At 39.5% G+C, this 27,702-nt stretch overlaps 1 protein-coding gene across 1 annotated transcript in view; it reads left to right on the forward strand.

Moving 5' to 3' along the window:
* Positions 1–1,239: 1,239 nt before the first annotated feature.
* The window catches only part of LOC111157541 (cryptochrome circadian clock 1), a 106,466-nt gene continuing 80,003 nt past the window's right edge, over positions 1,240–27,702 (forward strand). The window contains exon 1 of the mRNA XM_022519043.1: positions 1,240–1,740. Coding sequence (XP_022374751.1) covers positions 1,583–1,740 — 158 coding nt within the window. The 5' untranslated portion in view covers positions 1,240–1,582. The remainder of the gene's footprint in view (positions 1,741–27,702) is intronic.

The following is a 27,702-nucleotide window of genomic DNA, read 5'->3' on the forward strand; positions in this document are numbered from 1 at the left end:
AGATTTTTGTCTATTTCTCTCCTGTGCCTCGGGCACTTTGAGCAGTGCCTGGCTCATTCGGTAATCGCTTAATCAATAAAAGGGCATCACAAGTCGATAGGAATGACCTGGCCTAATGTTCACTGTCGCTCTACCACACTAAGGATGAGAAATCACGGCTGACAGGTTGAAGATACATAGATAGAATTAAGGTATTCCAGGTGCCTGGCACCTGCCATGCCCATTATCCCTACTCCCCAGAATGCGTCCGAGGGAGCCACACCACGAGGGCCGGAAGAATGGCGCGGGGTGGGGGTGGGGCGCCAGCTCCACACACTCCAAAGTCGGGCTCTTTAGCTAAAGCTGCACTTAAGCACAAGGCTGGGCTTGAAGTCTAACGAGCTTTCTTCTCTCCTTTCACCCCATCCCGCAATCATTCCCCGCCGAACTCCCTCGCCGATTACTGGATGGCACCCGGCTGTATCCAGGCCTTCCCGGAACGCCACAGGAGGAATCCCAGAGCGCGCTCCAGATCCCGGGCCGCGCGCTCCGGACCGCCGGCCGCGCCCTCCTTCCCTCTGGAACGCAGCGAGAGCGCACGCGCGCCATCTCAGCCGAGCGCGCGCCCGCGAGCTCCCTGCAGCCCCGTGCTCATCCGGGTCTCAGAGAGCCTCAGCCAATAGGGGATGCTCACGGCCTCCAGAGGCGGGGCTAAGGCTTCCCTCACATGGGGCCTGTGGTCACCGGGCGAGCTTGTAGGCGACCAGTCGGAGGAGAAAAAGGGCAGAGAAAGGGAGTTTAGAGTCTCAGTGAAGGTCGACGGCTTTGAGACCAAGCAGCTGCCGCCCCCTAGGAGCGACTGAATCGCGAGCAGATTCCTCAGTCAGAGCCGCTGTAGTAAACACACTTCAGAAACGTGAGGTGCCGGGGGTCACGTGGGGAGCGCGCGCTCCAATGAGGATCCGGGGGCGGAGCCGAGGCCGCTGACGCGGCGGTGGCAGTGGAGTCACCCGGGCAGCCTCGGGACCGGTCCCCGGCCGGCAACCGTCCAGCGGCCTCGACCACCGCCTCCGTGCTCACTGCTCTTCCCCGGCTCGAGAGACAGCGTGGCCGACTGTGGCTGGATCCCCTCTCATCCCTCTCGGTGGCTCGCCTCGGGCGGGCCGTTTTCAGCTCCGGGGCTGCCTCGGTGGGGCGAGGTTTCCGTGACGAACCTCCTGGGGCTGCCGGGGCCGGTCGGGGCCGTCGTGGCGGCTCGGGCTCGTGGAACGTACTCACTCCCCGGGCTCCGAGGCCCTCGAAGCGATGCGCCTCGTGCCGGCCGTTGCTGCGGGCACCGGCTCCTAAAGGGCGTCACACCCGGACTCCGCTGACTGCAGCCTCCATTCATCTCCCAGCTGCGAGTCCCGCGCTCTCTCCTCCTCCGGACCCCTCCTCGGATTCATTTTTTCCTTTTTTCCCCGTCCGCCGCCCTCTCCCCTCTTCTTGGGTGTGGCGGCTCCCCTGGAAGCAGAGGTGTCGGGTATGAGCCGGCCTTTCCTTCCTTGAGTTTCTCGGTGGGGGAACTGGGCGAGGACACGCCCGCCGCCGCCGCGCCCCCGGGATGGGGGTGAACGCCGTGCACTGGTTCCGAAAGGGGCTCCGGCTTCACGACAACCCCGCCCTGAAGGAGTGCATTCAGGGCGCCAACACCATCCGCTGCGTCTACATCCTCGACCCCTGGTTCGCCGGCTCCTCCAATGTAGGCATCAACAGGTGGCGGTAAGTCGGAGTCCCTTGGGAAATGGGGATTTCGGGGCTGAATGAATCAGGACTTGACCTGTAATCTGCGAATCTGAGAACTCAGACCTGGGACCATTTTCAGAATTAGAGGTGCCATGAATAGGAAATAGAATTGATTTAATAGTTCTCCGGCCGGAGAGTCCCGGCATTCTGGAACACGTTGGCCTTCGTGTGTGAGTTACGTGCCTCTGCGCTAGTGGGAACTCTTCCCCTGCCTTTATGGGGAATTCTTAGCGGTGGAGTTAAACACCCTCCCGGTTCTCAGTGCCCGGTGGATGGATTGATTTTTCTTGGCCTCTTTGTGGCGTTCGAAAGGATCGCGGCTTTGCGTGTTTACGTTTGTGTGTGTCTAGGTAACTCACAGTGTGCAGAAAACCTTTCATTCAGTGCAGGCGCCTCCACATCCACTTTTCTTCCACCTCGGGGTTGCTTAGGAAAAGCAAGGGAAACATCTGTTTTCTCTTTGCTCAGCTCTTCCTCTCAACTCCTCCTTGTGGCTGACTAGAGAAAACACAGTTTTTCTTTCTAGGCAAAGTATAAAGCCTTCTAGGGATCAGAGCACTGAAAAAAAAAATTCGAGAAGCTTTATGATCTCTTCCTGAAATCCCAGGCTAGATGATTGTTAGGCCCCCTGGTGGAAATGAAAGCATTTGTTTAACAGATAGCTTATTGATCACTGCTGTATACCAGGCACTGCTTTTAACAGCAGAGATAGCGCAGTGAATGAAACAAAAATTCTTAGCCTTTTCCAGCACATGTTCCAGAAAGTCAAATGTATAGTAATGGCTGGTGATAAAAGGTGTAGAGAAATACAGAGCAGAGATAGGGGATAAAGAATACAATGGGGTGGGATTATCCTTGCAGTTTTTTTTTTTTAATATTTTAAAGATTTTTATTTGAGAGAGTGAGTGTGAGCGAGCAGGAGCCTGGGGCAGGAGCAGAGAGAGAAGCAGACTCCCCACTGAGCAGGGAGCCCAACTTGGGGCTCCATACCAGGACCCCAAGATCATGACCTGAGCTGAATGCAGCTCAACAGACTGAGCCACCTAGGTGCCCCTCCTTGCAGTTTTAAGTATGGTGATTGGGGGGGCGCCTGGGTGGCTCAGTGGGTTAAGCCTCTGCCTTAGGCTCAGGTCATGATCCCAGGGTCCTGGGATCGAGCCCCACATCGGACTCTGCCCAGCAGGGAGCCTGCTTCTCCCTCTCTGCCTGCCTCTCTGCCTACTTCTGCCTACTTGTGATTTCTCTCTCTGTCAAATAAATAAATAAATCTTTAAAAAAATATATGGTGATTGGGGAAAACTCAGAGAAGGTAGCAGTTGAACAAACCAATGAAACAGGTAATGGATTGCAGATACTTAGGGGAAAAGCATTTCAGGCTGGGGGAACAGTGAGGGAAAAGGCAGGGAAGTGGAAATGTGTTTAACCTTTGGAAGAAACAGCAAAAGAAGCAATATAAAAGGAGCAAAATAGTTGGTGGTAGTAGGTGAGGTCAGAGATACAACAGGGCCAGATTGAAAAGAGATATATATAAGGTAGTTGTCAAGATTTGAGCTTTTATTCAGAGCAAAGATGGAATGATTGCAGGATTATAAGCAGAGGAGTGGTGTAATCTCTGATCACAGTTCTGGATTGGGAGGAGAAGGTGGACAAGAAACAGGAGGCTGTTGCATTCTTCCAGGTGAGAGATGGTAGTGGCTTGTACCACAGTGATAGTGGTGGATGTAGTGAGAAATAGTCAAATACTGAGTATATTTTGAAGGAAGAATCCATAGTGTTGGGTTCCTGGGTGGCTCAGTTGGTTAAACGACTGCCTTCTACTCAGGTCATGATCCTGGAGTCCTAGGATCCAGTCCCACATCATCATCATCATCATCATCATCATCATCATCATCGGGCTTCCTGCTCAGCAGGGAGTCTGCTTCTCCCTCTGACCCTCCCCCCTCTCATGTGGTCTCTCTTGGCAGATTGTATATGTGTATTAGAGAAAGAGAAGGAATTAGGAATTATTTCAGAATTGCTGGTTTGGGGAACTAGGCTAAAGCTGCACGTGGCAAAGAAAGTGAAGTCATTTGCAGAAGCTATTGGGAGGGTAATTGGAATTCTCTTTTGGACTCATTAAGTTTGAAATGTTTATTATACATCCAAGTAGAGATGGCTGTTTGACAGTTGGATATATCAGGAGTTCAGGAGAGAGTTCCAGATAGGAACTCCAATATAAATTGGAGAGTCATCAGTTTGTAGAGAGTATTTAAAGCCATTTATTCATTCATCCTTTCATTGAACAAATATTTGTCATGCATCTACTACATGCCAGGCATTGTTTTAGGTTCAGGGCATTCAGCATTAACAAAAATAGCTAAAAAAAATCCCTATCCTGTTAAATTTTAGTGGAGTCATGAGACTTTGTGAGAACATAAGGAAGTGAGTGTAGATAGAAAACAGAGCAGGTCCAAGGACAGAGCCTTGGATACTCTAATGTGTAGAAATTGTGGAGCTGTGGAAGAATTAGCACAGGAGATTGAGAAGGAGTATCTAGTAATATGAGAAGAAAACCCAGAAGAGTATGGTGTCTTAGAGGCCAAGTAAAGAAAGTATTTCCAAGAGCTTGCTTTACCTATGTCAGGTGTTGCTGATAGGTCAAGTGAGATGAGGACTAAAAATTAAGAATCTTATTTAGAATTTTGAGGTCATTTATAGTCTTGACTAGAGTGGTTTTGGTAGTGTCAGAGGCAGAGCCTTTCTGGAATGGCGAAGAGGCTGAGAGGAGAGAATTTGGGGGACAACTTCTACAGATAGCTCTTTTAGGGAGTTTTGATAGAAGGGGATCAGAAAAATGATGAGGGGCCTGGATTGGAATGTGAACTCAAGAGAGGATTTTTTTTTTTTTCAAGATTGGCGAAATTACAGAATGTTTGTGTGCTGTTGGGAATGATAAAGCAACTATATATGAAAGCACTCAGCAGAATTGATGTCATTAACATAGATTCTGGGAAAAGATAAATGTAATATATTTTAATGTATTAATAAATATCTTAAATAATATAGTAATAATAACTTTTTCATAAAACTGTTAAAGAGGTTTAGGTTAGGTAACAAATGTAAAATTCTTAAAATGTGACTGGTAAGTGTTTTTTTTTATTTGCTACTGAATTGAAAGCCCTAGGTGAATAATATCTAATTACATGTTTGCGGTCAGTTTCTTCTAGAGCATTTGGTAAGTTTATAAAATCTAGACTATAAGCTTCTGTAGGATAGGGGTTATATGTTATTTTTATATACGCAGCAACTCACATTGTCAAATGAAATAAAGCTTGTAAGCACAGTAGGAGTAATCCCATATTTTCCTTTTTAAAAGATTATTTTTAACTACTAAGTATTGCCCTCTCTGAAAGATGGGTAAAGATGTAAATAATGAATAGAGAGACTTTTTTCTTTTACTAAAGACTAAGTTATAAAAAGGTAGGGACAGTGTTTTATTTAGTCTGTTTTTATAGCACTGAATTCCATGCTTTTTATATAGTTGTAGCTCAGTTGCTGTTCATTGAATGAGATGACATCCAGAAGTCAGTTATTTTATACTTAAAAAACTTTATTCATTTCCTTATTGACCATAGGATAATGTGCAGTCTCCTTAGTTGGCATTCAGGCTATCTGGTGGGTTTCTACCTTCTTACCTTCATTCCATTTCCTTTAGTCAACAGAATTTCCTAGATTTTTGGATTAGATTTAACGAAGTTTATTTTACCTAAGTAAATTAACAAAACTACCTTTTTTTGTTTTTTGTTTTTGTTTTTTTAAGTAGGCTCCATGCCCAGCATGAAGCCCAGTGCAGGGCTTGAACTCACAACCCTGAGATCAAGACCTGAGCTGAGATCAAGAGTCAGATACCCAACCAACTGAGCCACCCAGGCACCCCCCAAAATTACCTTTCAACACTGCCATCATTTCATTTAAAAAGGATGCTTTAACATTTAAAAAAAGAAAGTTCAAAGGACATTTTTGGAGAGTAAAGGACAGTCCTTTGACTTGAATAAATTAAGCTTTATGAAAATTCACTTTGCCTCATCAGTGAAAATATCTTGAATTTGTCATATTTGGGATTAAGTGATTCAAAATGTTTCAGTTCCGGCTCAGTTGGTAGAGCATGCCACTCTTGATCTCAAGGTTGTGAGTTCAAGCCTCACTTTGGGGAGTGGAGCCTACTTAAGAAAAAAATTTCATTTCTGAACCACCTGGGTGGCTCAGTGGGTTAAGCCGCTGCCTTCGGCTCAGGTCATGATCTCAGGGTCCTGGGATCGAGTCCCGCATCGGGCTCTCTGCTTGGCGGGGAGCCTGCTTCCCTCCCTCTCTCTGCCTGCCTCTCTGTCTACTTGTGATCTCTCTCTGTCAAGTAAATAAATAAAATCTTTAAAAAAAAAAATTTCATTTCTATCCCTTCCTTATCTCTTATTCAAATTATACCACACAAAAACTTATATATGAATGTTAATAGGACTATTATTTTAATAATTTAGTGTTATTCATAATAGTCAAAGGGTAGAAACAACCCGAATGGCCATCTACTGATGAATGGCTAAAATATGTTATATCCATACAATGGAGTAATATTCAATCATAAAAAGAAATGAAGTACTGATACAACATGGATTAACCTTAAAAACATCATGCTATGTGAAGAAGCCAGTCTCAAAATTTTACAAATGATTTGATTACATTTCTATGAAATGTCTAGAATAGGCAAATATGTAGAGACAGAAAGTAGATTAGTGGCTTCTTAGGGCTAACTGGGTTAGGTGGGAGGTGGTAGCTAAGGGGCATAGGGTTTCTTTTTGAGGTGATGAAACTGTTCTAGAAGGTGATGGCTGCACAACTCTTTGAATATACTAAAAAAAAGTAGAATTATACACTTAAAAGTCTACCCACCCCTTTGAGGTCCAGTCCACATGCTGCCTTTTGCATAATACATTTTTTATCATGTTGTCTGGATTTCATAGTCTTGTGAACTCTTACGTCATTTTTTTGGTATTGCTTCCCATATCACCATTAAATACCATTAAAAAGAAGTAAATACTTCTTTAATTTGTAAATATTGATATAGTCCTCATATATTTATTTCTCCTTCATTTAACAGATTGCAATTCTTTTTCCTGAAGAGAAGGTACTATTTCATTCAAACACAAATTTATTTTTCATTCATATTTATGGCAGGCACTATTTTGTTACTGGAGATACAACAGTGAATAAGAGAAGGCCCCTCCCCTTGAGATCCTTCTAGTCTAGGAGGACAAACAGGCAATAAAACAAATAGAATATGTCAGGTGGTGGTAAGTATAATGGAGATAAATAAAGCAGAGTGTGAGAACAGAGACCTAAAGAAAGGGGGGTAACAAGGCTGTACAGATATTTGGGGAAAGAGCTCTCTTTGTGTTCACAGTGTCCTGTACAAGTAGATATTTGATAAATATTCTTAAAATTTTCTTTGTTAAGTCTAGCATTTAGGAATGTGAGAGTTACTTCATTTAACTTTGATGCTAATGTGTATCTTAAATTTGTAATTCAGAGAAATAATTTATAGTGAAGAAATTATTTTTGACATTTAAACTTCAACGTGTTTAAAACACAGTTGACATTATCACATGTAGATTCTCTTAATTTTCAGTAACCAAATCTATAAATGTACCTACATCCTTACCCATTCTTTCCTTCTATAGTCTGATTTCAGTAGAAGAGATATTGCTTTCCTTATTCAAAACCAGTCTTTTCAGCCATATCCCATTTTAAACTTATGTTTTTAACAGCTTTATTGGCGTACGGTTGACAAAAATTGTATATATTCAAGGTGTTCTGCATGATGTTTTCCCACACACACACTGTCACTCTCATTTTGATGATTTATTCTCTTATCCTTTCTTTAACCTCTTTTTGGTTTATTCCAGTCAGCACTTAAACATGCATAAGTCCCAGTTCTGTAAGAACAAGAAAACCAACAGGGGAAGAAAACCTACCCTTGAATATGTTCCTCTCCTGTAACTCTGTTTCTCAGCTTATTTATATAGCCAAACTTAATGAACAAGATGTCTAATATTGGCTGACTTCATTTCTTTATTTTCTACTTACCCTTCTTCAATCCACTCCTAGTCTGGGTTCCACTGCATCTGCTCCACCAAGACAGTATTCATCTAAAGGATACTTTAAAACTTTTCATTCCTTGACTTTTTACCATGTTTGACACTTTTGACCATACTTTCTTCTTCTTCCCATTGCATTGGTTAGAGGGCCTTCCTCTTGTTTTTGTTTTTTGTTTTTTTTTCTGCCAAGCTATTAGTGTTCTTCCTTTACTTCTCTTTTTCTGTTCAGCTCTTAAATGCCCCTCAGGTCTCTGATCACCCTTTTTTTCATTTTACATAATTCCTAGGCAGTCTTATCTCTTCAGAAAGTCAGTTAGCATCTGTTTGCTCAGAATTCAAATCAGCATCTTCAGCTCATATCTCTCTCCTGATCCCCAGATATGCATCCATTATATATAGATTCCCTGTCTATTTGAATGTATTATAGAGTCACCTGGGTGGCTCAGTCATTAAGTGGCTGCCATTGGCTCAGGTCATGATCCCAGGGTCCTGGGATCCCACATCAGGCTCCCTGTTCAGTGGGGAGCCTGCTTCTCCTGCTCCTACTCCTCCTGCCTATATTTCCTCTCTCACTATGTCTCTCTCTGTCAAATAGATAGATAAAAATCTTTTAAAAATGTATGTATTATATTACCTTAAACTCACCTTGTTCAAAACAGGGATCATCGGGGCACCGAGGTGGCTCAATTGGTTAAGTATCAGAGTCTTGATTTTTGGTTCAGGTCATGATCTCAAGGTTGTGAGTTGAAGCTCTGTGTCAGGCTCCATGCTGGGTGTGGAGGAGATTTTTTTCTCTCCCTCCTCCTCTGGCCCACCCCCAACCCCCTCTCTAAAAAAATTAAAAACCACAAAGATCATCTTCTCTATTATCTCTATCTCAAAAACAAAGGACTTTTCCTGTGTGTCCTATCTTCATAAATAATAACACCATTTGACCAGTTGCTCAATTATATATTACTTCATTTAACAAATATTGAGTTTGTACTGTGTGCCAACCACTTTGTTAATTTCTGTGGGTAAATGGAAGTCAGATAATTTCTTTGCCCTCAGAAGGTTTACAGTATAAAGAGGGATTTATTCAGAAATAAAATAACCACAGAAGTACATTCTTCTGTCTCCACTGTCAGTTTAGCCCATACCACCATCCTTTTGGCTAGATTATTTGAGTGGTTTATGAACCATTGTCCCCCTTGCCCTTCTCTAATTCATTCTGTATACAGCAACCAGAGTGATCCCTTGAAATTGCTTATCTGTTCATGTCCTTTACTCTTTTAAATCCTTCACTGACATTTCTTTACCTTTGGGTTAAAGTTCAAAAGCTGTAGCATAGTTTAAAATCCCTGTGTAATCTAGTCCTTTGCTTCTTTTTCTAGCCTTAGAGGATTTCTTCACTTAGGCATATGAACTGAGGCTTGAAGTATGAGATGAATCTTAATAAACACAGAATAGAGGGAAGGAATTCCATCGAGGATGAGGGGCAAAAGTTTCAGGCTAAGGAAATAACATGAGGGAAGGCACAGTATTCTGATACTGGTATAGATGTTGGTGTAACTGAGTCATATGGTGCATGAAAAGACAGGAGGTATTGTTTAGTACTCTGGATGGTTTTGCCTGACTCAAACAGGCTTAAGCAGAAAGAGAGTTTATTGGTAAATATAATTGAACAGCCCAAGGGAATGTGGCTCCAGACATGGGTTAGTGCTAGGGCTCAGAAGATATCACCAGGACCAAATTTCCCTCTTTGCATCTCCAAACTTCACTTATTCTGGGTTGGCTTCTCGGGCTTTCCTCTGGTGGTGAAATACAGCAGTGGTAGTTATGGTAGTAAAAAGCATATGCCTCTGCCCCAGAAGTCTCAGCAAAAGCCTGTGGTACTTCAGTGGCTCTGTTTGGACCAATTTATGAACCAGTCATTGTGACCATCTGTGTGAGCTGTAGTTGTGTGCCTCATGGGTGGAATCAACTCATTTGGACTGAAGTAACTGAAATAGAATGAGTAGAAAATAGGTAGATGTCCTAAGAGAGCAGATGCCTATTACGTAAGAACTCAGATCAGAAGATGGGACCAAGTCAGAAAAACTTGGACTCCTGTTTGAGGAAATATGCTTTGGCAGTTGAGTGAATGATAGAGGAAAGAGATAGTAGAGCAGTATGGAGGCTTTATCAATAGTCCACTGAAAGATAATATAGGCCTTAGGGAAAAGTCTGTGAGGAAGGGGAACATGCAAGAGAGTGATTGTAAAGGTCCAACGGACAGTTTAGGTGACTGTCAAAAAGGCAGTTTCAGGGGCACCTGGGTGGCTCAGTGGGTTAAAGCCTCTGCCTTCAGCTCAGGTCATGATCCCAGGGTCCTGGGATCGAGCCCCGCATCAGGCTCTCCGCTCGTCAGGGAGCCTGCTTCCTCCTCTCTCTCTGACTACTTGTGACCTCTCTCTCTCTCTCTCTCTGTCAAATAAATAAAAAATATCTTTAAAAAAAAAGGCAGTTTCAAAGAGGCAGTAGAGTGCAAGATTCACATGCTTTGTGCCTCTTTGACAATGAGCTATTAAGTTAGAGAACACAGGAATAGACCATATTTAGATGAGGAAAGAATGAGTTTCGTTCAGGTCATTGCTGAATCTGAGGTACTGCTAAGATATCAACATGGGAAATGGAGAAAATAGAAGTTCAAGTTTAGGGATTATAGACATTAGAACTGGATATGGGAATAATTCCTATATAATGGTGAAGCACAACGATGATACTGGGTAGAGTAAGATGCATCAAAATCTTGGTGGTTACTATATTTAAGATGAATAGAAACTGGTGAAGAGGACTGAAGAGAGGTAGAAAGAGGGGCCAGGTGAGTATCACGGAAACCAAAAGTGGCAAGAATTTTTCTTCATTGTGCTGAAGACGGCAGATTAGGATGAATTTTGACAGTTATGTGGGAAGAATACTCAGTGACTTGAAAACAGGTGGAAGAAATGACTGCATGTCATGAATGCTGGGTGGTAGACCCTCTGGGATATAAAGGTCCCTCCAGCAATTACATTATTCTAATTTAGGGATATGTTCTTTTGTTCTTGATTGACTAGACTGCTTTACAACTCTGTAGCAAAGTGTAGATAAAAGTTATGGTGCTGGACAGTCAGAATGGCTAAAATTAACAACTCAGGAGCAACAGATGCTGGTGAGGATTTGGAGAAAGGGGAACCCTCTTACACTGTTGGTGGAAATGCAAACTGGTACAGCTCCTCTGGAAAACAGTATGGAGGTTCCTTAAAGAGTTAAAAATTGAGCTACTGTACAACCCAGCAGTTGCACTACTAGGTATTTATCCAAAGGATACAAACATAGTGATTCAAAGGGACACATGCACCCCTATATTCATAGCAGCAATGTCCACAATAACCAAAATATGGAAAGAGCCCAGATGTCCATCAACAGATGAATGGATAAAGAAGATGTGGTGTATATATACAATGGAATATTATGCAGCCATTCAAAAACCAAAATCTTGACATTTGTAATGACGTGGATGGAACACATACAAGTATACACACAGTGGAATATTACTCAGCCATCAAAAGAATGAAATCTTGCCATTTGCAATGATGTGGATGGAACTAGAGGGTATGATGCTAAGCAAAATAAGTCAGAGATAGAAAAATATGATTCCACTCTTATGTGGAATTTAAGAAACAAAACTGGTGAACATAGGGGAAGGGGAGGAAAAATAAAATCAGATGAAATCAGAGAGAGAAACAAATCGTAAGAAACTCATAACTGTCGGAAACAAAATGCGGGTTGTTAGAGGGGAGGTAGGTGGGGGAGGTGGGGTAAATGGTGATGGGCATTAAGGAGGGCGCTTGATGGATTGAATACTGGGTGTTATATGCAAGTGATGAATCAAATTCTACCTCTGGGGGAAAGAAATTTACGGTGCTGGGAAAACTGAACAACTACTTGAAAAGGAATGAAACTGGACCATTTTTGTACACTATGCACAAAAATAAACTCAAAATGGATTTAAGACCTAACTGTGAGTAAAACTGTAAGATACCTGGCACAGGCAGTAATTTCTTTGACATCAGCAGTAGAAACATTTTTCTAGATGTGTCTTCAGGCAGGAGAAAAAAAGCAAAATTAAACTATTGGGACTACACCAAAATAAAAAGCTTTTGTGGGGCACCTGGGTGATTCAGTGGGTTAAACCTCTGCCTTTGACTCAGGTCATGATCTCAGGGTCCTGGGATTGAGTCCTGCATTGGGCTCTCTGCTCAGCAGGGAGCCTGCTTCCCCCTCTCCCTCTGCCTGCTTCTCTGCCTACTTGTGATCTCTCTCTCTCTCTGTCAAATACATAAATAAAATCTTTTAAAAAAGATAAAAAATAAAAAGCTTTTGCGTGGTGATGGAAACCATAAGCAAAACAAAAAGGCAATTTGTGAAAGAAGACATTTGCAGGTGATATATCTGATAAAGAGTTAATATCCAAAATATATGAAGAATTTACACACTCAGCACTCAACAAACAATTTGATTGAAAAACAGTCAGAGGACCTGAATAGACAGTTTTCTAAAGAAGACATACCCCAATGTTTATAGCAGCAATGGCCACGGTCGCCAAACTCTGGAAAGAACCAAGATGCCCTTCAACGGACGAATGGATAAGGAAGATGTGGTCCATATACACTATGGAGTATTATGCCTCCATCAGAAAGGATGAATACCCAACTTTTGTAGCAACATGGACGGGACTGGAAGAGATTATGCTGAGTGAAATAAGTCAAGCAGAGAGAGTTATCATATGGTTTCACTTATTTGTGGAGCATAACAAATAGCATGGAGGACAAGGGGAGTTAGAGAGGAGAAGGGAGTTGGGGGAAATTGGAAGAGGAGGTGAACCATGAGAGACTATGGACTCTGAAAAACAATCTGAGGGGTTTGAAGTGGCGGGGGGTGGGAGGTTGGGAAAACCAGGTGGTGGGTATTGGAGAGGGCACGGATTGCATGGAGCACTGGGGTGTGGTGCAAAAACAAGGAATACTGTTAGGCTGAAAATAAAAAATAAAAAAATGAAAAAAACAAACAAAAAAGAAGACATACAGATGGCCAACAGGTACATAAGAAGATGCTCAACATCACTCATCATCAGGGAAATGCAAATCAAAACCACAATGTGATATCACCTCACACCTGTCAGAAAGTCTAAAATTCAAAACACAAGAAGCAAGTGTTGGTGAAGGTGTAGAGAGAAAGGAACCCTGTGCACTATTGGTTGGAATGCCAATTGATGCAGCCACTGTGGAAAACAGTATGGAGATTCTTCAAAAAATATATGATCCAGTAATTCCACTACTGATTATTTACTCAAAGAAAATGAAAACATTCATTCAGAGAGATGTGTGTACCTCTGTGTTTGTTGCAGGATTATTTGCAGTAGCCAAGACATGAAGCAACCCATGTGTCCATTGATAAGATAAATGGATAAAGGAGATGTGGCACACACACAGAGACACACACACACAGTGGAATTTTACTCAGCCATAAAAAATAATGAAATCTTGCCATTTGTAACAATATGGATGGACCTAGAAAGTAAAATGCTAAGTGAAATAGTCAGAGGAAGAAAAATACCATATGATTTTACTCATATGTGGAATTTAAGAAATGAACAAAGGAAAAAGAGTCCAACAAAAAAACCAGACTTGTGTGCCTGGGTGGCTCAGTTGGTTGAGCAGCTGCTTTTGGCTCAGGTCATGGTCGGAGAGTCCCAGGATTGAGTCCCACCTCAGGCTCCCAGATCTGCAGGGAGTCTGCTTCTTCCTCTGACCTTCTTCCTGCTCATGCTCTCTCTCTCTCTGAAATAAATAAATAAAATATCCCCCAAATCCCCAAAAAACAAAACAAACCCAGACTCAATTACAGAGAACAAATTGATGCTTGCAAGAGGGAGGTGGGTGTGGAGGTGGGTGAAATAGGTAAAGGGAATTAAGAGTACACTTTGGTTCATGAGCACTGAGAAATTTATAGGATTGTTGAATCATTACAGTGTACACCTGAAACTGATATAACACTGTATGTTTAATTACACTTGAAATAAATTTTTTTTAAGTTTAGATTTTAAAAACTGGTGACAGAACAAATGTTTCCTGTCCATACCGATGTAAATTATTCCTGTTCATGTCATGCAAATGAATTTTGTAGCGTGAGCGTTGTAAATCTCTGTATGTCCAATTCTTATTTGAACCAATTTTAACATTTTACTGGTTCCTTTATTATAATGAATTAAATAAAATCTCTGCCATATATGCATTTAATATTTTTATGAGAATCATGGTTTTACTGTTTTAGAAATTATACTTTGTTATAAAAGCCTTTGATAAACTTTGAGTGAATAGCTTCAGTGACATTTTAAGATCAGAAATCAGATTATATAGGGGGTTACTGATTTTGTGTGTGTCACTGGTGTGGAAGAGGAGGGCAGTGATTGAGGGATTAGTGAAGAGAGTTTTTAAGGGAGAGGTGAGACATAAGTTGGTTGCACAGATTCCAAACTGGCTGAAGAAAGTGGATTTTGGGCACATCACCAGACTTACAGTCAAGACAGGATAATAAATAGGAAATATATAGATGAAGTGAGGCCCCAATGTAGAGTTCTTTGAATGACAGACTAAAGTGAGTTTAGAATATCTGGCTTTCTTGGGGCGCCTGGGTGGCTAAGTGGGTTAAAGCCTCTGCCTTCGGCTCAGGTCATGATCTCAGGGTCCTGGGATCAGCCCCGCATCGGGCTCTCCGCTCAGCAGGGATCCTGCTTCCTCCTCCCTCTCTCTCTGCCTGCCTCTCTGACTACTTGTGATCTCTGCCTGTCAAATAAATAAATAAAACCTTACAAAAAAAAAAAAGAATATCTGGCTTTCTAGATTCTAATCCCTACTCTCCTACTGAGTAGCAGTGGTACTGGTTTTGGGTGGGTCACTTACCCTTCATTTTATTCATTTAGGAAACATTCATTGAGAGCCTGTTTTACAGGGCACTGGGGATACAAAGATGAAAGTCAAGGTTCCTGCCCATAAGGAAGCTTTCACACCATTAAAGGACAAATAATTAGAATATAGAATGTTAAATAGGACCTCTGTAGAAATATGCAAATCTTGGGAGCACAGAGGAGAGACAGCTCTGGGGGAAGAAGGAAGAATCAGGAGTAGAGTGATTAGTGTGTGTGTTGGGGGAGAGGAGGTGGGAGGAAGGAGGGAGGGAAATACTGGTTTGAGAGAAGTTCTGGAGATTCTTGAGTCAGTGTCCTAATATGAAAAGGGAAGTACCAAAAAAACTCTAATATCTGATACATTGGCAAATAGTTCTCTAGAAAAAGCAAACATAAAAAAAAAAAGAACACATACATAAATGTATGTTAATTTGGCAGCTTTTGATGTAAGGAGAAATTCCAGATCTCAGTTCTCCTACTCACTTCTTTCTTTTTCCTTTTTTCTTTCTTTCTTCTTTCTTTTCTTTTCTTTCTTTCTTTCTGCCATGAAACAACCGAATTTTATTCTTTCATAGTTCTGGAGGCCAGAAGTTCAAGTCCAAGATGTAGGCAGGGTTGGTTCCTTCTGAAGGAGAATTTGTTCCATGCTTCTCTCCTGGTTTCTGGTGATGGCCGGTCTCCTACTCACTTCTTTATCCGTATTTATTCCCTAGGTGATCTAGTTACATACTTGAATACCTCATGATTCCCTATCATGCATTTCCTGCCCTGAACTCTATCTTGAGCTCCAGGCCCACATATCCAGTGTTTTTATTGGATTCCAAATAAGTGTCTTCAGCTTGGTTTTGCCTCCATCTTCCCCACCTACCAGGGTTTCTCTGTATCGCAATAAATGGCAACATTCACCTTGGTGCTCTGCAGAATTGTAGGAGCCATCTTTTATTTCATTTCGTTTTTCCTCACAACCTCATGTCTAGTCCTTCAGCAGTTATTAGGCTTTTCCTTAAAGATAACTTTCATATCCTTTCAAATCTCACCCTTCCATTATGATCATACTATCCAAGTCACCAATATTTTTTTCAATATTTATTTACAATAGCCTCCTAACTTCTCTACTTCCTTTTTTATAGCTGCCTTCCTGGTCTGTTCCATGTGGAAGCCAGAGGAATATTTTAAAAACCTTAATCAGATCAGGTCATTTCTATGCTCAGAATCTTCCCCTGGCTTCCAAGGTGTTTTCATTTTCTGCTTCTTTACCTGGAATATTATCTCAAACCTTATTAGCAGGGCTCATTCCTAAAGTAGCCTTTCTCAAAGAGACCTTTTCTGACCATCCTATACTTCTGACCAAGTAATTGCCCCTACTATATAACTCCCACTTTTCCCTATCTCCTTGCCCTGTTTTAATAGCATCTCTATCACTACCTAAAACTATGTATTTATTGATTTACTTCTTTACTGTCTTGCTCCTTCAGCAAATTACACAAAAGAGGGATTGATTCATTGTTGTTTCCTTGTTATTTGTTATTGGTTCTTCAGCCCTGTAAAGGTGGTTCTCATTGGTTGGTCCAGAGATGCTTATGGGTTCCTGAAACTCTTTAGTTAAGCCCAAACTGTCTTCATTCATAGTAGCGCTAAGACATTATTTGACTTTTTAACTGCCACTCACTTGTGTATACAGTGAGTTTTCCAGATGCTGATAAGTAATGACATTATTGCTGTGATGGCTAATGGAATGCGTGCAGGTGTAGTCTTGCATTTTAAAATTTGCTCAGTTTCAATTTCTCACATAAATGTTGGTAGATATTACCTATAAGACATAGCTCTTTGGGGGACGCCTGGGTGGCTCAGTTGGTTAAGCGGCTGCCTTCGGCTCAGGTCATGATCCCAGCGTCCTGGGATCGAGTCCCACATCGGGCTCCTTGCTCAGCGGGGAGCTTGCTTCTCCCTCTGCCTCTGCCTACCACTCTGTCTGCCTGTGCTCATGCTCTCTCTCTCTCTCTCTCTAATAAATAAATAAAATCTTAAAAAAAAAAAAAAGACATAGCTCTTTGGGGTTATTCAGTAATTTTTAAGAATGTAAAAGGTCCTGCAACCAAAAAGTTAACATAGGTATTCAACATGTACCTATAGGTTAAGTGTATAAATGAATATTGTTCTGCTGATTTCATTGATGGAGTTTCATGTTGGCTTTCATGGGTAAATTACCCATAGTCTGATACTGCCTGTTTTTTTTAAAGTTGATTAAAACCTTAAAGACCCTTGTGAAGCAGTCTTGAGTACAACATTTCCTTAGTACATTTTTTCTTATGATTTATTATAAATAATTTTATTCACAGGATATTAGAAACTTTTTTAGTGATTCGCCTTTTATCAAGCCATTTTGAAGTGTCCAGTTTAGTTTTCAATAAAACAGCTTTTTAAAAAAAATTGAAGTATACTTAACATAGTGTTACATTAGTTTCAGGTGTGCAACATAGTGATTGGACAAAAAACTGCTTTCATTTTACACTCATTTAATCAGTACATATAAAATGTAATTATGTGAGTACAGTTAAGTTTAACTGATATAAGCAGGTTTGACTCTTGATATGCCTAGAATTTTAACTGAAACAGGAATCAGGTGTGCTGGAAAGTGATAGCTTGCTTTTATCAACCTGAAATTCATCTTGGCTATCAGTGTTTGTCTTTGTTTTACAGAGGATTTGGAGAGATTGTATGGTTTCTGTGGTGGTAATAGGAAATATAATTATTAGTACTATAAAAGATGTAACTACAGGTTTTTAAGATTTGACATTTTCTTTTAAGATTTGACATTTTAAAACTCTCACATATATTTGTTTCAGATTGTTTATTTGTTTTAATTGGATATTAGGGTTTCCTAGAGATGAAAGAAGGAAAAATGCTATTTTTTAAAAAAGATTTTATTTATTTATTTGACACAGAGAAAGACAGCGAGAGAGAGAGAACAGGAGCAGGGGGAGTGGGAGAGAGAGAAGCAGGCTTCCCATGGAGCAAGGAGCCCAATGCAGGGTTTGATCCCAGGACTCTGGGATCATGACCTGACATGAAGGCAAACGCTTAATGTCTGAGCCACCCAAGTGCCCCGAAAAATGCTATTTTAAAAATGGGATTCTATTGACTGTAGTTACTTTTGCCATTTTTATCTTATTCCAGCTTTACCTCTCAGTAACAACAATAACAAACTAAATGTCTTGATGACATTTGTGGTGTCTTTAAGTTTTGTTGTTTTAAGTGAAATAGGCCATCAGGAATTAAAAGGCTATAGATAGAATGACTTAATATTACTATATAGTGTATATGTACTAAAGACTGTGCCTGCCAGTCCTTTTATTGATATTAACATGTGATGGGTGGTCAGGTTCTCACTTTAGGCTTAACAGACCTTTTTCATTATAGGATTTAGTGTTGCTATTTTTTGTAACGAGGGTTCTAACCTTAGGTCATATAATATGAATAGAAAGCAAAGATTGAATCAATGAAAAAGAAATACTAGAAAGGATTTTGTGGTATAGAAAAGGAGGAGACAAAGATGATTCCAAGTTTTGGGATCCCAGAAAGGGAGACAAAATCAGAAGGAGCTAGTTTGGGGGTTAGAAAATGATAAGCTTGGTTTAAGGTGTATCAAAGTTAAGGTAATGGATGGGGTGCCTGTGTGGCTCAGTCAGTTAAGCATCCAACTCTTGATTTCAGCTCATGTTATGATCTCAGGGTCTTGAGATCAAGCCCTGTATGGAGTCTGCTTAAAATTCTCTCTCTCCCTCTCCCTCTGTCCTTCCTCCCCACCCGCTGGTTATGCATGTTCTTTCTCTAAAAAAAATAAAACACAAAATAAAATAAAATAGTAAAAAAATATTTTTCTATCTGCTTTTCTACTACATTTATGTTTTCAGATATACATAATTTTTCTTCTATCTAGAATTTATATTGACACTAAGGTTGAACTTTTACTTGTTTTACCTCAAATGATGGTCATTTCCTTCAAAATGGTGATCAGTCATTCCACTACTACTAACTAATTAATATTCCTACTGAACTTACTATGAACTTACTTAGCTGTACACTAAATTTTTCACATTTTGAGGTCTATTTCTAGGCTATTTAATTAAAATTTTTTTTCTGATGAAGAATTTAATAATTATAAATAATTTGAATAATATGAAGAAAGTTATCTCTGTATTATCAGTCCTAAGAAGTATATTATTGGTAATAGTTTAAAGATATGAAAATATGAATTCATATGAATATGTGTACATATATGTAAATTTTGGCATCTCTATTAAAAATGTAATTCATTGAACATTGCTTTGGGGGTTAAATTTTTTAGGTTTGTGAAAATGTGATCCTGTTAGCCTTGTAAAATAAATCTGTGACATTACATCCTTTTTATGCTCCCTAACAGAATAAATAGCAGGAATTTTATGTTCCATAAGGGTTTGCTAGAATTCACACATAAAGTCTTTGGGTTGGGGGCTTTTGGGAGGAGAAGGGTTCTTTTTGTAGGTATCTCAGGATACCTGTGCAGTTTACACATTATACTGTCCAAGTCACAACCCTTACTGAAAGGATTAATTTAGCTTATGACTTTGTACTCTCTCTTTTTTTTTCACTCTATTTTCCCTCTTTCTCCTTTGGCTCTAGAATTGATATCCAACCTAAGCTCTACCAATTTGGAATTTTGAAGTTTCAGAAAGGCACACAGAGACTCTAGTTGATTGGTATTGGGCCTTGACATTGAGCAGGCATAAAAAGCTAGAAGTCTTAGCATAGAAAAGTGATTATAGAAAGAAAAAAAAATGGGCACACATATAGAAAGGAACAAGTGAGACCATTCAGTTCCAAAAAAGAGCAGGAATCCTGGGTTCCTAACATAGAATTCTTAGCTGACTATACTCCCTGAGCACAGGTTCTGTGAGATACCCCAGTATTTTACCAATCCTTTTTTTTTTCCTTCTGCTTGATTTAGTTTGAGTAGATTTCTGTTTATTGCAGTGAAAAAAATCCTGACTTAGAATCTATCTTTGTCATTCTTTTAGATTCCATTGGTGTTTATTAATTTTCTTAGGTTTTCTTTTCAGTTAGTTTGGTAATTTAATTTGATAATAATTTGTATTTTCCTAAAATGTCTACCATTTAATCTAGCTTATATTTTCTTATGTATTGCTAAAGTTGTGTGCACCATTCTTTTATTTTAATAATCACCAGAATTGCTGTGATAGTTTCTTTTTCACATTTACTAATAGATATTTATATTTTTGTCTTTCTCTCTCTCTCTCTCTCTCTCTCTTTTTTAAGTTTGTTTCTTAGATTGCCAGGTGCTTTTCTATTTTATTGGTCTTTTGAAAGAACAGAAGGAATACAGAATATTGTCAAAGAGTTACTTTTACAAAAAGCATCAGGCCCAGGCAGTTTCATAGTTGGGTTCTACAGAACTTTCAGGAATATGTAACTTTGGTGCTATGAAAAGCACTGTTCTAGAGCATAATAAAAGAGGAGGAATCTATAGTCCAATATATTTAGGAATAAAATGTACATATTTATCAGATAGAATCCAAGAATTATATTTAAAAATATGCTCCACATGCATATTGAAAATGCAGGGATAATTCAATATTGGAAATACAGTGATACAATCTCTATACTAATAGAGCAAGGAAAAATCACAAGAGCATCGTCAGATGTCACAAAGACATTTGGTAAAGTTCAGCATCCTTCTTTTTTTTTTTTTTTTTTTTTTAAGTAGGATCCATGCCCGACATGGGGCTTGAACTCAACAATACTGGGATTAAGGATTGCATGCTCTATCAGCTGAGCCAGCCAGGTGACCCCAACATTCATTCTTTTTTTAAAAAAAATTTTAATTTTTTAATAAACATATAATGTATTATTAGCCCCAGGGGCACAGGTCTTTGAATCGCCAGGTTTACACACTTCACAGCACTCACCATAGCACATACCCTCCCCAATGTCCATAACCCCACCACCCTCTCCCTACCCCCCTCCCCCCGGCCACCTTCAATTTGTTTTGTGACATTAAGAGTCTCTTATGGTTTCCAACATTCATTCTTTTTTTTTTTAAATTTTTTTTTATTAAATTTTTTTTTTTAAGATTTTTTTTATTTGACAGAGATCACAAGTAGGAGAGAGAGAGAGGGGAGGAAGCAGGCTTCCTGCGGAGCAGAGAGCCCGACACGGGGCTCGATCCCACAACTGTGGGATCATGACCTGAGCTGAAGGCAGAGGCTTTAACCCACTAAGCCACCCAGGCGCCCCTCCAACGTTCATTCTTAATAAAACTAGTGCTAAATAGAAATAGAATGCTACCTTTTAATTAATTAATTAGTTAATTAAAAAATACAGAGCTTGAACTTATGACCCTGAGATCAAGGCCTAAGCTGAGATCAAGAGTCGGATGCTGAACCAACTGAGCAACCCAGGAGCCCAAAGTCTTTTTAATATCGTTATATAAAAAATCAGCTTAAAAGCTAGCATCATGTTTAATGGGTAAATTTTGGAAGAATTTTTATAAAATTGAAAACAAGATACACATGCTTGCTATCATCACTATTGTTGTCCCTGTGCTAGAGGTACTACCTAATACACTCAGAGAGATACAAAAATGGAAGAGAAGGTAGAATCATTGCTGTTTTTACATGATACAGTTATACACATGAAATATCCAGAGTCAACTGAAAAAGTGTTATTAACAATAAAAGAACTCAGTGTATAATTATTTTTAACCTTAAGTGCAGAAAGTTAAACTAATCCTCTATTCAGGAGACATTATCATCATTCATGTATATAAAGTCTCTCTTGGTTATTTTCTTTCTTTAGTTCTCCTTTATATTTATCTATTTGAATTTCCCTTCCTTCATATAAACAAATATCTTAATATTTATGTTTTTCAGAAAATGTATGTTATATTGTTTCTATTCTAATATATTTATCTCTCTGTATTTGTGTTCTTGCAAAATAAGTTTTTTTTTTTTTAAAGATTTTATTTATTTATTTGACAGACAGAAATCACAAGTAGGCACAGAGAGGCAGGCAGAGGTGGGGGGGAGGCAGACTCCCCACCAAGCAGAGAGCCCAGTGCAGGGCTCCATCCCAGTACTCTGGGATCATGACCTGAGCCGAAGGCAGAGGCTTTAACCCACTGAGCCACCCAGGGGCCCCAAATAAGTTGTTATTTTGTGTGTACTTATTTTTAAATTTACATAAAAGTTACTGCATTGTATATATTATTCTTTTTTTCCATAGACTACAATTTTAAGATCTACTTGTGTTGGTACTTCTAATCCATTGTTTCTTTTTTTTTTTTTTTTAAGATTTATTTATTTACTTTAGAGAGTGTAAAAGAGCCAGATGCTGGGGGGTGGGGAGAGGGAGAGAGAATCTCAAGCATCCTCTTTGCTAAATGTGGAACTCCATCTTACAACCCTGAAATCATGACCTGAGTCGAAATCAAGTCAGACTCAAAACTGACTGATCCACCCAGGTGCTCCAACTAATCCCTTGCTTCTAATAGCTGCATAATATTTTGTGAGACATTTACCTCATTTTACCTACCTGTTTTCTTAATGATAGTTACTTATTTATTTCCAGTTTCCTGACATCACACATTGTGTTGCAGTGAACATCCTTGTACATGATTCTGTGCAAGGATTTCTTTGAAACCTATAAACATATGAATAGGATTGTTGGGTTATACGGTAGCCCTATATTTGGTTTGATTAAGAAATGCCAGATTGCTTTATCCACAATAGCCAAATTATTTCCACTAGCAATGAATGAGTGTTCTTATATCCCCACACTTAAAAATTATCCAGCTTTCGGTATAGCCACTCTGGGAAACAGTATGGAGGTTCTTCAAAAAGTTGAAAATACAGCTACTGTATGACCCAGCAGTTGCACTACTGGGTATTTACAAATGTAGTGATCTGAAGGGGCATGTGCACCCGAATGTTTATAGAAGCAATGTCCACAATAGCCACACTGTGAAAAGAGCCTAGGTGTCCATCAACAGATGAATGGATAAAGAAGATGTGATACACACACACACACACACACACACAGTGGAATCAATGGAATCAGTGGAATTGCAGCCATCAAAAAACTGAAATCTTGCCATTTGCAATGATGTGGATGGAACTAGAGGCTACAGTGCTAAGTGAAGTAAGTCAATCAGAGAAAGACAATTACCGTATGATCTCACTGATAATGAGGAATTTGGGAAACAAGACAGAAGATCATAGGGAAAGGGAGGGAAAAATGAAACAAGATGAAACCAGAGAGGGAGACAAACCATAAGAGACTCTTATTCTCAGGAAATAAACTGAGGGTTGCTGGAGGGGAGGGGAGTGGGAAGTATGGGGTGGCTGGGTGATGGACATTGGGAGAGGTGTGTGGTATGGTGAGTGCTGTGAATTGTGTAAGACTGATGAATCATAGACCCCCTGAAACAAGTAATACATTATAGGTTAATAAAAGAAAAGAATAAGACCATGTCATATGGAAAAAAAATTATCCAGCTTTCTAAGTTTTACCGATCTAATAAATGTAAAGGAATCTCTATTTTAATATGTGCTTTTCTGGTTAGTCATAGTTTTAAACATTTTTTGTTATGTGAGCTTTGGAGATTTTTTTTTCTTCTGTAAATTGCGTTTTAATAGTTCTGCCCATTTTTCTATTGATGTTGCTGTCTTCTAAAATTTTATTTGTTGGAATTTTAAAATAAATATATATTAAAATATATATATAAATATATATGTAAATATATGTTATATATATTAAATGGCCAATTTATTGGCCATTATTATTAAATGACCAATATTATTAAATGACCATTTATTTATTAAATAAATATAAATATATATTAAATGACCAACAGGCACATGAAAAGATAGTGAACATCGTTAGTCATTAGGAAAATGCAAAGCAAAACCAGAGTGTAATACCATTTTGCAACCCCTAGCTAGGATGGCTATAATAAACACATTTTTAAAGGAAAAGAAGTGTTGGTGAGGATGTGGAGAAATCTGAACCCACCTACATTTCTGGTTAGAGTATAAAATGATGCAGCCACTGTGGAAAAGTTTGGTAACTACAGTTACTATATGACCCAGCAGTTATACTTAAGAATTCCAGAAGGATTGAAAATAGTCATTGAGACAAAAATTTGTACATGATTGTCCATAAGAGCTCTACTTAAAATCATCAAAAGAAGATAACAACCCAAACGTCTACCAGCTGATGAACAGATAAGTGAAATGTAATATATCCATTCAATGGGATATAATTCACCCATAAAGAGAAATGAGTCTCTCTACAACATGGATGAATGTCTGAAACATTATGCTAAGTAAAAGAAGCCAGCACAAAAGATAACATATTTGATTCCATTTATATGCAATATCCAGAATTTAAGTTGATCCATGGATACAGAAAGTAAATTAGCAGTAGCCTGGGGGAAGGGGAATGAGGAATGGAGAGTGATTGCTTAATGAGGACAGGGTTTTCATTTGGAGTGATGAAAATGTTTTGGAGCTAGAGGTAATGATTATACAACACTATGAATTGAACTAAATGCCACTAAATTATACATTTAAAATGGTTAACATTATGTGAATTTTATCCCAAAATTACAAACGGATTGCATGGAGCACTGGGTGTGGTGCAAAAACAATGAATACTGTTACGCTGAAAAGAAATAAAAAATTTTTTTTTAAAAATTACAAATAGCTTTCATATATATCAGAAACTTGAAAACATTTTGTGTAAAGGCCCAAATGATAAACATTTTAGACTCTAAAAACATTAGTCTCTATCAGAGTTACCCAATTGTCCTGTTGTAGCATGAAAGCAGTTGTAGACAGTAAACAAATGAACCTGTCTGTGTACTAATAAAACATATTACAAAGCAGCAGTGGAATGGATTGGCCCTTGAGCCTTTGTTTGCTGATGCCTTGCTAAAGGTAAACAAACAGTTAGAATCTTAAGAAGAAAAATCCTATTTACAATAGCAACAAAGAGATAAAACAACACCTAATAATAACTTGAATTCAGATAGGAGAGATTGGTGATTGGATCTTATTCTCTGCCTAACCTCTTGTTTTCAAATATAAGGGATGAGGGAGGAGTGGAATAGTAAGAGTTAACAGGTTTGTGACCCCTGAGACTTCCTTAGTTGAGAACATTCTTTCAAGACTCAACAAAGAGTGTAGTTTGAGGCTTTCCAAACAGAAGAGGCAACAAACCCATGACAGTAGTTATCATTCAGTCAGTTTCAAGATTTCTTAAAGAGTCCTGCTCATCTTACTCCTCTTCTTCCCTAAACTTTCCAACACTTCCCTCCCCATATTAGTCTGCAGCCCGGAATCCTGCTGTATAGATTCTATTCCTTTTCTCCTAGAAAGGCTTCAGGAAAGCTACAACAAATTCCAGTTGTCTTTATAAAAATGTAAAAAACAACACTCTAAAACTTAGAAAATCCTGGGGGAAATTTTAAAAATTTAAAAATTACCATTAAAGTAGGTATGTCTTTCTAAAGTACAAATCAGAAACCAGAAAGAAAAGATTGGTGAGGGGCACCTGGGTGACTCAGTGGGTTAACCTCTGCCTTTGGCTCAGGAGATGATCTCAGGATCCTGGGATCAAGCCCCGCATCAGGCTCTCTGCTCAGCAGGGAGCCTGCTTCCCCCTGCCCCCCCCCCCACCCGCCTGCCTTTCTGTGATCTCTATCAAATAAATAAATAAAATCTTAAAAAAAAATCATAAAAAAAAGATTGATAAATTCAGTTTGATAATCAACTAAAAATTGTACATGCCAGTATCACCATAAAGTCTGATGACACCATGCTAAGGAAAAAATGCCCATATGTGTGATAAAAGTCTGGTTTCCTTATTATGTAAAGGCCTTCTTTTAAGCTTCATCTGAAGCTACAGATCTGTTTGGCAGATTTTTCTATCCTCTGTTCTGATTTCTTCCATTCAGGATTGGGTTTGTTTTGTTTTGTTTTACCTGCTGTGGAATTATTTTTGTCATATTAACATTACCATGTTACTTCTTTTCGTCTTATTCATGGGGAACTGTATTTTACTTTTTAAAAGAATTCAAATTAACATAAAGTAAAATTCACTGTTTTTTGTAGACAGCTCTGTGAGTTTTGATTAATGGACAGAACATTACAGCTGCTGCCAAAGTCAAGATACAGAATGGTTCCATCGTTCCAGAAAAATTTCCTTGTGCTTTTCCTTTGTATTCACATTCTCCCCCATCCTTAGCCCCCTGGCAACCCCTGATCTATTTTGTATTTTCCAGAATGTCAGAGTGTGTTACCTTTTGAATTTGGTGTCTTTTACTTAACATAATGTAGTTGATAATTATCCACATTGTTTTAGGTAGCAATAGTTGATTTCTTTTCATTGCTGAATAATGTTACATTATATGGATGTACTACAGTTTGTTTATCCATTTCCCGGTTCAAGGAATATTCAGATTGTTTCCAGGTTTTGGCAATTACAAATAAAGCAGTCTGGGGTGCTTAGGTGGCTCAGTTGGTTGAACGTCTGCTTTTGGCTCAGGTCATGATCCCAGTGTCCCCAGGTCCTGGGATGGAGCTCTGCATTGGGGGTCCTTGCTCAGCAGGCAGTCTGCTTCTCCCTGCCTTGCTGCACTCCCCCTTCCCGGTTGTGCTTGTGCAGTCTCCCCCCACCCCCATCAAATAAATAAATAAAATCTTAAAAAACAAAAACAAATAAAGCATTCTGCAGAAAAGAGTTAACATAGCGGGCTTGAGATTGCTGGTGTTACTTAGAAGGTCCTGTTTGTAAGGTTGGCTTGTGGCTGTTCTCTGGAATTGATTTTGATTGTGTTCCCACCATTCTCTAACTTAAGGATGGTTTATGTGCCTAAAACATTTATGCTGAGCACCTTCTTTCCTTCCGGAAGGATGGAATTTTGGTACTTGCTAAGCTAGGGTGATTGTGTGACCAGCCCCCAATAAAACCTTATATCCTAGGTTCAAATGAGTTTCCCTGATAAATAGTACTTCGTTTATGCTGCTGGAAGGATTAAACACATCTTGCCAGGAGAGGACTCTTGGCAGCTCACACACCAAGTTTCCAACTTTACCCCATGTGCCTTTTTCCTTGTTGATTTTGTTTTGTATCCTTTCTTTGTAGTAAATCTTAACCGTAGGTATGGCTGTATGCTTAGTCCTTCAAGTTCTTCAGGTGAATCTCTGAACGTAGTTGTTGTCTTGGGGGCCTCAGACACAATCACTATAAACATTGATACACAGGTTTTTGTGTGAACATGGCTTTTCATTTTATTTGTGCATTTCTCTAGGAGTGAGAATGTTGGGTCTTATGGTAAATGCTTTAACTGCATTAAAAACTGCCAAATAGTTTTCCAAAGTGGCTGGTACCATTTTGCAGTCCCACTGGCAACATAAGGGGGTCTTAACCTCATCCTTGTCAGCATTTTAGTATTATAAAGGTTTTTTCCCCATTCTAGTATGTACCGGCATCTCATTGTGGTTTCAATTTGCATTTTTTAGAAGTTTTTTTTAGGGGGGAAGGAGATTTATTTATTTATTTATTTGACAGAGATCACACGTAGGCAGAGAGGCATGCAGAGAGAGGAAGGGAAGCAGGCTCCCCGGTGAGCAGAGAGCCTGGTGTGGGGCTCGATCCCAGGACCCTGGGATCATGACCTGAGCCAAAGGCAGAAGCTTTAACCCACTTGGGCCACCCAGGTGCCCCCTCCCCCTTTTTAGAAGTTTTTAATTTAAATTCCACTTAGTTATCGCAGTGTAA

This window comes from Enhydra lutris, unplaced genomic scaffold, assembly GCF_002288905.1.
Source record: "Enhydra lutris kenyoni isolate GAN:26980312 unplaced genomic scaffold, ASM228890v2 scaffoldscaffold55, whole genome shotgun sequence".
In the NCBI taxonomy this organism is placed as follows: Eukaryota; Metazoa; Chordata; class Mammalia; order Carnivora; family Mustelidae; genus Enhydra; species Enhydra lutris.